Source organism: Alexandromys fortis, unplaced genomic scaffold (genome assembly GCF_014885135.2).
Source record: "Alexandromys fortis isolate MF-2015 unplaced genomic scaffold, M_Fortis_MF-2015_v1.1 scaffold_29, whole genome shotgun sequence".
Classification (NCBI taxonomy): Eukaryota; Metazoa; Chordata; class Mammalia; order Rodentia; family Cricetidae; genus Alexandromys; species Alexandromys fortis.
Window position 1 is genome coordinate 9,152,135 of NW_026067891.1, and position 12,136 is coordinate 9,164,270.

The 12,136-nt window shown below is 40.9% G+C and overlaps 1 protein-coding gene across 3 annotated transcripts in view; it reads left to right on the forward strand.

Annotated features, from left to right (window-relative positions):
• The window catches only part of Rbfox1 (RNA binding fox-1 homolog 1), a 378,397-nt gene that overhangs the window by 262,984 nt on the left and 103,277 nt on the right, over positions 1-12,136 (forward strand). For all 3 annotated transcript variants that reach the window (XM_050134335.1, XM_050134319.1, XM_050134328.1), the window contains exons 5-6: positions 7,297-7,389; positions 9,112-9,172. In XM_050134335.1, the coding sequence (XP_049990292.1) occupies positions 7,297-7,389; positions 9,112-9,172 (154 nt within the window). The remainder of the gene's footprint in view (positions 1-7,296; positions 7,390-9,111; positions 9,173-12,136) is intronic.

The window sequence follows — 12,136 nt, forward strand, 5'->3', positions numbered from 1 at the left end:
TATGGGTTAAACTTTAATTGCTGGTTTAAATACAGAGAAAGACATAACTCTATATCTTAAGTTTCCAGAGGAAAATTACCCATGCTTAAAAAATAATGATGTTGCTACATTTTTTGTTTTTCAGTGATAATTATGTTCTTTATATTAAAAAGTGAGTTGATAGTCTCATGAGCAGGTAAATATGTGATTACTCTGTATTAATAAAGTGCAGTTCTTTTCCTGGGTTGCAGAGGAGAAAAATCTCATATACACCAACCTTTTGAATATAATTTTATTCATTAGTATATTACAATCCTAATTTTGTAGTATGCTCCTGTTTTGAGATTGTTTCCTTGCTAGGAAACCAATGATTAAACTATTTTCTCCTAGAGCTGACAAGTGTATGTAGAAGACTCTGAGAGAAGGTTCCTGTACCTTTCACAGGAAATGAATACATCCAATCTATCCAGTGTGTACTCTCTATCCATGGCTATGAAAATGTAGTCCCAAATCTGTAGTATCAGCAGCTTCCAGAAGCTTATTAAAGATACATGCCCACCATTTCCAGCCCAGACATCCAAATCAGAAACTCTAATGCTGGCTGGTCCCAGCAATCTATATCTTCACTTGTGTCTCTCTTTTTCCCAAAGGCCACACCCTCCCATGAATGTAGACCAGCCTTTGCTCATAAGTGTTCAGCACTGTCTCTATTGTTGTCATAAACCCCACATTTTGTCTTTGTGTACCCTGAGAAGTTTCAAGAGCCTCACTCAAACACCCCTCATAGGAAACAGATTCATAAGACATTCCAACACGCCCTGTGTAGTCACAGAGAATGATGTTGGGTGAGGATAGAGTGGTCCTAGAAGCCAGATGAAGCACAGCTCTGAATAGCTCAGACTATAACACACCTACAGTCAGTCGGATCCTAAGGAACCTTCATCTCCCATCTTCCTTCTATTCTTAGCCTCAGAAAATGAACATTGGCAATACTGCTATCAAACACAGAGAGATGCTAGGTGGGCTGAACAATGCCCCTTCTGTGGCAACGCAGGACAATAGGCAACCAGGAGGGCCCCTAAGCTTCACTGGGTTTGTGTCACATGGCACAGTAACCACACTATGAAGAAAACTTTGTGCTTTATTATTCCTTACGGCATCTGCCCTCTACCTATCCCATCCTAAGTAGATTTAATGTTGACTGGGGAGGGCAGTGTTATTCAAATTGAGGGAATAAATTCCAGGGCTTGCTTTACACTAGAAATGATAGTGTAACCTGCCAGACGAGGGGAGAGTCAATCCATTATAAGTTTGCACTTCTGCCCATTCAGGGACCTGCTCATTCTCTGTCAGGTTTAGCTTTTTTTTTTTTCAGTCATTCTTATATTCTAACCTCTAAATTGGGATGAGAGGAAGTAGTGAGCTGTATCTTATATGGAAACCATTGAAGTAATTATTTTTATACCTGTAGACTAAGATTCACTAAGAGAAAGATATTCTCAAGACTAAACCTTCTTGCTTGGGCCTGGTGCATTTCTGGCTAAACTGGTGAAGATAACATAGAATGTGTCCCGACTCTGCCCTGGTTCTGAACTCTGTATCTTCTCATTGTGTTCTGGGACTTTTCTTTTTTTTTTTTTCCCTTGTTGACTGAGACTTGTTTTAAATTTCTGCTTAATTTACGTTTTGTTTAGAAAGATGTTTGTCAACCGAAGAAAGCTGTTTCATTTCTTTCTAGAGATATTTAGGGACAGCACTACAGTATTGTTGGCTATTTTCAAAGTACAATGGTGAACTGTTTTTAGAAAATTTCCCATCTTCTCCTTGATTAGCCCGTCCCTGGTGGCTTCAGAGAAAAGAGTATTTCCATTTCAGCATCTGCAGTCAGAACTTTGTTGGACTATTTTGTTTTTCTTTCTTTGTTCTTTTTTTTTTTTTTCCTTTTTTGATTAGGAAACATCCAAAGTTGCCTTCTTGTCTCTGTGGGTTGGAGTTCTCTGCCTTGCAGGTGTGTCTGCTGGCTGGTGCCACGTCATGGGAATGTCCCTGAAACCAAATAGTTGGGAATGCTACCTGGAGCATCTTACAAATGGCTAGGTGTCCTATTTGGCATCCTGTGTGGGTGCAAAAGGGCCTTATTTAGAGGAGCATTTCCATCCTTGCCCTCAAGAAATGGAACCATTGTTAGGACCTCATTTCTATCACTTACTGCCTCAGTTGACCAGGAAACCAGGGGCCCCCCAAAAAACAGGAACTCTTCTCTTGGTCCCTTATTCTCCATAGGACACTCCCCGAGGCAGATGACTCAAAGTTGAGAGAGGATGACTCTATATATGTGTGTGTGTGTGTGTGTGTACCGCCATGCAGAGACAGTAAGTATCTGTAGTGTTCTGGAAACATATAGGCTGAGTATTTTATGTATATCTAGATACTATAGGAAAAGCACATCTTTCAAAGGAAGGACAGTCTTGATCACAAAACAGGACTACATGCAGTGTAGGGGGGGTAGTAATGAACTGCACAATTCAGTTATTCTTAAAAGAGATTTAAAATCATTCTTTTGCTTCTGAGATGCTTTGTTTCTGGGGATACTGTCAGATTTAGCTATTCTTTATTATACCTAAGAAATATGCAACGTGGCCTTTGAATTAGTATATATGCATGCACTCATATGTATCTGTTCACTAATTCCTCTCCAGGTGAACGATTCTTAAGCAAGACAGACTTGCTTCTAGCCCTTAGCTTTTCTTAGGTGTCAGGGAAGACCAGTCATGAACAACTGTCATAAAAGGTGCTGCATTTTGCCATGACCACAGGGGTTGAAACTCTAAACATGTAGCTGAAGGTAAGGAGCCTTTCTGAGAGAAGTAACTAAGCTGAGGGTGAATGAGTAAGGGAGGGAGGAAGAAAGGGAAGGAGTAAGGGAAAGAAGAACAGAAAAAGTGTTATAATATGAGCGGCGGGGCTGCGTCCCCAGCACCCTGGCCGCCTGCTAGCTTATGCCCCGAAATAACAACACACAAACTGTATTCTTTTAAACACTGCTTGGCCCATTAACTCTAGCTTTACAGGCTAATTCATATATCCTGATCAACCCATCTCTAATAATCTGTATAGCATCAGTCTTACCTGGAATATTCTAGCCTACGTCCATCCTGTGTCGGAGCTTCATTGCGCATCTACCTGGGAGAGGGGAGAATGGCCTCTCTCCAGAGAGCAGAGCTGTCGAGTCTGAGCTCACTTTCTCTTCCTCCCAGCATTCTGTTCTGTTTACTCCTCCCACCTATGTTTTAACCTATGAGGGCCAGCCAAGCAGTTTCTGTATTTTTTTAACCAATGACCTTTCTCCATCAAAAAAGAAAATATTTCACAAAGAAGAAGGGGCTGTCTTTGCAGAAGTCACTGGAGGGATCAAATATCAGACACTTAGTCATCAAGAAAATTAATTTCTATGCCCATTCCAAGTAAGCATGAGTTCTCTATATTGGAGACGGGAGAATGTGAATTATCATGTCGAATAGAGTGTATTCATTCCACCTTCCATGGAGCTTTGGAATCTTGAATTAAGATTAAAGAAAAACACAGGATGTTTATAAGACTTCCCCAAAGAAAATACACCACCTAAAAGCACTAGTACTAGGAAGGGGAAGTGAGCAGAAAACAGAACTGTGCAAATTTATGAAAGGCTTTTAGATCAGCAAACCGTGTTGTAGGACTCCACTTTAGGTCACAAGTGCTTCATGCCCATCTGAGTAGCACAGACCCTTCCTCCAGGAGCCCTATTGTCTCTTCTGTGAGCTCCTGTCCAGGTAGACCTGAGAAGGTGTGCCTCTCGGTGGAAGGATGTTGACGACAATCTGAACTCCATGCCACCTCATTTCCTCCTCCCTTCATCATTCCTCCTTTCTCCTTTCTGTCCTCTTTTCATTCCCTTATTTCCCTTCATTTCCTTTTCCCTCCTTCTATCCCTTCCTTCTTTCTTTGCATTTATTCTTTTTCTTCTTAATTGTGAAGTTCTAGCAATCAAACATAAGACATACTGGGCAAACATCCTGTCATTGAACTACACCCCAAGGCCCTCTTTATTTTTGTCTGAGGCAGGGTCTCCCTGAGTCGTTCAGGCAGACCTTGAACTTGTGACTCTCCTGCCCCAGTCTAGAAGTTGTCTGGGATGATTGGCCTGTGCTGCTCTGCCTGACTCTGCATGGCCTCTTTTCTTAACACTCTTCATTATTCCACATCGCTATTTCATCTCACCCCTAACTCTTCAAACCAAAGGTGTTTAATTCATTCCAATACAAAGACCAACAAAAAGTTCAAATTTTTAAGGGTGGCATGGTGCTGTTTCCTTGATATGAAATCTTGACCATGGGGCAGGCCAATAGAAACAACCACAACATCTTGGCTCCTACTTTCAGAGACACCAGGACCCAGGGCTTTAGGGACAGAGCACCTGACAGCGGAAAGGACCAGGGGCCACATCTCCAGTCCAGATGGGAATCTCCATGTGGAACTTCTGGTCATTTTCTGACCCAAGCAAGATATATCATTTTAGGGCTGGACAGAGGTAGAATTATTCAAGCCTGCAGGATATTTAGGGGGTCATTTGTAGGACAAGGTCAGCTTTGAACCTAACCTTCACAAGTCTCCACAAGTCATTCCTTGGAATTGGAACCATCCAAGGGTCTTTCCTTCCTCAGTCTGCGCGTTTTCTAGAATGGCAAGAGTACTTCTATCTCCATCTTTAGCTCCTCTTCATGTGTATAACATGAATTTAAGCAAGGGGGGTTGCCATGGGTCAGATGAACTATAGAACAAGTTTCCTTGGACAGTGTTTACACTGTGTTCTTTGCAGTGCTTTGGTAATGGAGACCTTTTATGCCAATTAAAATGATATCATCCACTGGGCAGTGGTGGTGCTTGCCTTTAATCTCACCACTTAGGAAGCAGAGGCAGGTGGATCTCTGTGAGTTCGAGGCCAGCCTGGTCTACAGAGTGAGTGCCAGGACAGTTAGGGCTATTACACAGAGAAAATCTGTCCTGAAAAACCAAAAAAAGACACCACCCTTCTCTCTATCCATAAGGTAGAAACAAGATTGTCTTTTCTTGTCTGGTGGGAGACTCCAAATCCCTTATTTCTCTTAATGATCCCTAGTTGTCTGACTTGGATGCTCATAAACTTGGGCCTACAGGAGAGCAGGAACATGACTGAGCTGTCTTGGGCTTATGATCTTTGCTGTGCTCCCTACATTTATGCATGAAATGAGAAAGTCATAAACTCATGCAGCCCCACTGGTGACATTTTCGAGGCAGTGCTGCAAAGTTCTTCTTATTCTAGCTCATGAAATGTTCTTTTTATGGGTGTGTAATAAAGAGAAAAATCAGGAAAATCCAGCCATGGAGTCATGTAGGTAGCTTTAGGAGGCAAACGGATGTCTAGCCTCCACTCAGGGTTTCTCATGTGGCAAACCAAAATGAGGCCCAGTAATTAAAATATGTAACCTGCTGTACAACTGAATTTGGGGACCGCAGGCTGGAAGATAGAGTTGTCAAATGGAGCAGCCCATCCCCTCAGATTCTGTCCTTTGCTATCAAAGAACATTTTTGTTCATTTCTCACCAAAACTAGAATAGTATTAGCAAGTATTTTTGAGCACCCAGATTAGGTAGGCAACAGGTACAAAGCTTTTGTGGAATATGTCACTATATATTAATTGGATCACTCAGGCATGCCCTACTTATGAATCTTCACTCTGAAAAACGCATTGTAAAGTCATTCCGTCAAAGTAAATCCATCTGATCTTTTTTTGTGTGTGACATGGACAAACATCCACCTCCCAGCAGCTTGATATACTCATAGCTCATCCCCTCCACAGACAGAGTAGCTTTATAGTGTCTCCTAGCTAGTGTACCCAGCAAGTCTTCTCCAAATATCCCTCAATCATGAAATCATCATAGGTGCCAGTATAGGGCTAACATCAGATGACTATCACCCACTCAGAATGCGTAATTATTGCACATTTTCTTTGTAAAGCTGAATGCCATGCATGAGGGTCAAGCAACTGTTTTAACTGTGTGTGAGGTTTATTCTGTGCAAATTGATAGTGCCCACACAGTGCAGAGTTGTTCCCCACTTATACCAATGTGGAGCTAATGTACCTGTAGTATTCCAAAGGTTGGTGTATATATTTCTAAACAAAATGTACAAATAGGCTCAAGGATTTTAGAAGTAGTATGTCAGATTTTCTATACTCACCATAGAAACCATGTCAGTGAGGAATGAAGGTGGATTTTTAATAATATGGATTAGTGGGGTTGGTGCTAGAGGTTGAAATATCAAAAGTAAAAACTGTATTTGTGATGAAACAAAGGGAACATTTGTTGCTCATCATCAGTCAAAAGGATGGGTTCAGCCTGCTGCACAGATTCCCCATTCGGGAAATGTCTTTACTTTGGTACCTGTTGATACAGCAAAAATGAATGCTAGCCCAGTGCCTTAGAAGTTTGTTTTCTGGTTAATAGCATAACTTAAAAAGTCATGCTCCAAAGTCTTTTGTTATTTGGGGAGGAGGGGGGAGAACAAATGCAGAAGAGGACTTGATTATCTACATTGTTAACCAACAAAGGTTGATTTCTATTCATTTCATGTGATTTTTCTTTTGCTTATTAGAACCACAAGTTCAAGATTTATTATGTATATAAAAAAGGTCTTTCCTTTTTTTAGGCTTGTTACTTTTATTTTTTGAGAAGCAAAGGCTGTACAGTTGACAGACTCAAATAACCTTAACTTGCATGAAGAAGAACGGTTCTTAAATCCACGCAGCATGACTCCGTAGGCAATGTGACAGGACCTGAGCATTCACTGTTGAATTCCCGTGCACACGTTTTATTTTGTTTGATTTTTTAATTTGCACGTCAAGAAACTGGCTCCCTTTCTTTTTCCTCGTTATTTCGTTTATTCTCTGTGAAGACACTGCACATTTATTTTGATCTCATTTTCTTTTTGTTTGATTTCTTTTCTTCCGTAGTGATGTTTAGAAAGGTATTTTTTTGTTTGTTGGTTTGGTTTTTCGTTTTCATATCCATCTTTGAATTCTTTAGGGGTTCCAGCTAACGGGTGACAGGAAAAAAAAAAAACTCGTTCACATTTGTTGCTTAGTGACTGCACATCGTAGTGTTCTTATAATTTCTCTAATTTGCATGTTACAGAACCGAAGCCAGGACAAGAGATAGCAATGAAAGCGAGAGAACTTTGCCAAGCGGTCGTTGACTGAAATAATAATATGCATGTTGTTCTCCTTCTCCCTCCTGCATGCAGGGATTTGGTTTCGTAACTTTCGAAAATAGTGCGGATGCGGACAGGGCGAGGGAGAAATTGCACGGTACCGTGGTAGAGGGCCGTAAAATCGAGGTGCATGTCAAAATATTTTCCTTTTCCTCTTTATTTTTTTTTAAATGTCTGCTTCACGCTCATTCGTCCTTCCAGGTGCATCATTGGTGTCTCGTGTGTGACCCTATTCCCTTCTCATTGTTTATATATATTTATATTTATATATATTTATATATATAAAGGAAAACTGGCCTTATTTTTGGTTAAATTTTACTTTAGATTATTAGTTATATTACTGCTGGAGAGTAGATGGCAAAAAGTGAGACGGAAGGGAGATAAACATGAAAGGTTCTGTTTGTTTTACTTTATTTTCCATGTTTTATGAACAATGGGTGCAATAGGTTCGGAAGATGACACAGTATTCAAACCAAACCAAATATATATCAAGTTTTGTTTCTTTTTTAGTCCACTTTAGGGTTGAAGAGGGATCCACAGTGGTTTGCAAATTAGACCAAATTTCCAAGCAATGACATTCAAAATATTAAAACAGAACAAGTGAGAGGCACTTGTCATTAAATCCTGCAGTTAGAAACCCAAACCAGCTTGCATTTTTGCATTCTCTGACTATAGACATTGAATTAGCAATCAGGATTTCCCATTTCAGCCATGGCCCCTGTCGATTGGAAATGTAGACCCCGTGTTCTGACATTAAGCACCTGCCCTTTGTACCACTGGGTTCCTCTTCAACACAATCAAAGGGTCATATTTGTTAAAACTTTAAAAAGAAAAAAATTACCAGTTAAAAATGCTTTAGTCTTTGGAGTAAGATGTCGCATATTTTGCCTTTTTATTTTCCCCCCTCGACGGTAACGCTTAGGCCCCTCACCAAACCCTCAGTAACCATGGTAACTGTATACAAACCCATGCTGGCGATGGTGGTGAATGGTAAGTGACGGAGTCCATCTGCCGCTTCACGTATTTAGTGCTGATATATCTCTATACATATCTCTCTACCACGTGGATTTTTTTGACTTGTTGTATTAAGTTTTCTTGATGCTCTATTTTTTTGGGTCTTTGGTACGCCTGTAATTGAGTGTACGTTCTAAGCTAGCCTGGGAGGCTCTGATTGGACTGAGTTATGACCAGTGCACATCTTACTCAGATCGTTAACTCCATATTGTGTTACACAATGCACCCTCTCTTTTATCCTTTTGTTAGCTGTGACCTTAAAGCTTGAATGACTCGTTAATTCTTGCGATGTACAAGGCTCTTGTTCCAAGTGTTGAATGCTAGATGTTGCTTCCCCATGGTCCCCCTCCCAAAGTGTTGCACACGGCTTAACCCTGTCTGTCCCTTTCTTTGACATTTATGTCCCCTGTACTTTGTCTCCTCCCTCTTTTCCACTGCATGCCCCTTTCATATTAACTTTATTTTCTGTTTAAAACTCTATCTCTTGTTTCTGTGTCACCATGGAGCACACGCATGCTTTTCAATCTTCAATTATGCAGTATCTTTTAATTTGCTTTTACTGTCTCTTTATTAAACTTTTAAATGAGATGACATTGCTTTATTGAAATGATTTGTAAGTTAAATTGGTTATGAAGTAAATGTAATTACAAAAATGTATGATTTTTGGGTTATGCACCTATTGCCATTTGTAAATTAAAATGCATTGTAGTTTTTTTTAAGTTTTTGTTTCTTGGTTTTGATTTCAATAAGTAATCACAGTCATAATGCATGCAACTAATTGAATCATGGGCTGGCCTTGGCATCCAGACTCACTTGCATTTTCTATGTGTGTAGGTCAATAACGCAACAGCACGTGTAATGACTAATAAAAAGACTGTCAACCCTTACACCAATGGTAAGTAGACACCTGCCTACCACAGACCTCTTCTCTGCCTGTCACTCCAGTGTTTTTTAACCAGGGAATGTTTCTTTTTCATTTTGCTCATTGAACATTTTATACCTGTGTACATTGTATCTTTATCATGTGGACACCTAACTCCCTTTACAGTCCTTCCCAGGAACCCCCATCATATCTCCCATCCAACTTCATGTCATATTTATCCATGTTAACCTACTGGTTCCAATTACTGTTGCATGGGGTGATCCACTGGAGTCAAACTCTTAAAGAAGAGTGGCCCTCCCAGGCCAGGCAGCTACAAACTGCCCTCAACTCCTCAGCTAGGAGTAGGGCCTGAGGAACCTCTCTCCATCTATGCTGAATTTTCTTTTAACTGTGCAGGTCCTGGACAGCTGATATGAATTCATGTGTGCCATGTGCCACATTGGCCCTACCTGGCTACTGTTTCATTGCTGACCGGCTACAGTGAGCAACCTCAGAGAGGATTTTCACAGCAGAGCGAATACAGCTTTCCAGTTCAGCCATGCTGGCTCTCTAGAGCAGTGGTTCCAAACCTGTTAATCTTGACCCTTGCGGGCTCACATACCAGATATCCTGTATTCGCATAGCTAGTCATAACAGTAGCAAAATTAGAGCCATGGAATAGCCCCAAAAGTCATTGTATGGCTGGGGTCACCATAGCATGAGGGACTGTATTAAAGTGTCACAGCCCTGGGAAGGTTGAGAACTGCTACTCTAGTAACTGTCCCCAGGACTGACATTAGTTATGATTCGCATGGTTTAGTTTCTTGTAATTCTAGCAAATTAAGAGGAGAATAAAAGTTCTGTTCATTCATTTTAAAGCCATATATCCTGAATAATTTGTCATTTCTGGAAGTGTAGTTACAGAATTTGGTTCTGGCTTTCAGACTCCTTGGCTGTCAAAGCGTTGTGATGGCTGAGCTCTATAGGAAAGTAGCTGAGTGGGCCTTTCTTTCCCAAGCACGTATCCCCGAGCGCCACGGGGCCTCGTGAGTCTATGGATATGGGACAAAGACTCCTCTAAGGCAAAGAATTTCTGAGGTTACCAGGAACATTTCCCAGGACTTGTCATTAACAGTGACTGACAGGCAGCTGTGGGTGTCGCCCAGGGGTAAGGTGCTTGCCTAGTTCGCACTAGACTCTGGGTTCAATCCCCAGTGTCACCAGAAAAAGGGGCTTCTTGTTTATATGAGCGTTATTAAATGTGTCCCCACATTTGATCATTACTCCTTCCCAAAGTAAGCATCCATTAAGGTACAGGGAGGGAGAATTCTGTTTTTATTTTAATGGGATAGATGATTCAGCAGCTAATAGCTCTGGGTTCAGGTCCTAGCACCCATATAAAAGCCAGGTATGGCTACAGAGCTGCCAGTAAGGACAACTCCATGGGGAGTGGGGGCAGAAGGATCACAGCGCTGGCTGTCCATGAACCTAACTGTAGGTTCAGTGAGAGACCCTGCCTGTCTTGGGGAGGAAAATGTCACAGAACTATTAACCAGGACAGGCAAAGTCTGCCTCTGGCCTCCTAACATGCACGTATGTATACAGACATAACATTCATATCCATACACACATATTAAATAAAAAATAAGTAAGTAAAAGTGATTCAGGAAGTTAAAGTGTAAGAACATGATAGAATATTACACCCATTAAAATGAGCTGTGTAAAGGTAATCATGATCATTATAATGAGAAAGAAAAAAGTAGATAATGAAACCCAGGCCCACGCTCTGATTTCAATCAATGGCAGTAATTCTGCCAAAATGGTGATGCTATGTTGGATATCAAGACACAAAGATGCTTTTCTTTGATTTACAGGTTTTAAAAAATAACGTAGTTTTATTTTACACAACAGAAAAATGTATGGGATTTCTACTTATAAGTTTTAATTATATGTGAAGCATAGATCTATTTTTAAAACAGCAAACAACCAAGGAGGAAACAAAGCAAGAAAGGTTTCGGCGAGCGTTCTTGCCGGGCTGACTTCCCCTCCCGTCAGAAGAGGCCACCATTACAGGCTGTTGTCTATAATTCCTTTGGCATTTTCAGACCTAGACCTCCAATAGATCTGTGTGTATAGTGCTCATAGTATGATCTACATATTCCTGACATAAATGGCATGATGACATGCATAGCTTTTAATCAGTGCTGATGGAACAATTTGGACATCTTTAGATGCTGATCTGTAAGAATGGAACGAATTCTTTCTTGTGGCTGTATAGCACTCCACAGGTTGATTCAGATCGTCAACGTTCACTGACATCTCATTATTTTTGTTTCTATTTTTGTGCCATTGCAAACACATTAGCATTTTATAGTTTTTCTTTCTTTCTGCTAGTGGCAACCAATTTGACTATGTCAGGGTGTTCTTGCATGAAAAGTAATGCTATTAAACAGATATATACCCTCAACGTTACATGGAAAGGACGGAAGGATAATTTATTCTGCTGTCCAGTTTTCCCAGCCTCAGCAACTGGGGGAGCATGCCCTTGAACTGGATAAGCAGTTTCTCTGAGTGCCCAACACCTCTGAAATACATGTTTAGGATGATTTTCTATTGGGTAAAATTCATAACTCTGCTACTGGCAAGTGTTCACACCAACGTGCACGCAAATGCTGTACATTCAAAATTCATGGCAGAGCCTTTGTATGTGTTTGTGTGTGTGCTGCACAGTTGTAGGTGTGCTTGCGTGCTCCATGAAGATGTGAAAGGGTCGAGTGAAGGAAAAGCAAAAGAATGAAACAGGAGACTGGGAGGGTGACTCAGTGGGTAAAGTGTTTGTGAATGAGGATTGGGCTTCAGGTTCCAAGGACCCATGGAAATGTAAAGTGGATATGTCTGTTTGACTGTAGTGCCCACATTTGAGAAGTGGGGAGATGGGGGATTCTTGGAGCAAGCTACAATGCTAGGCTAGGTGAATCATGGAGTTCTGGATTTGGT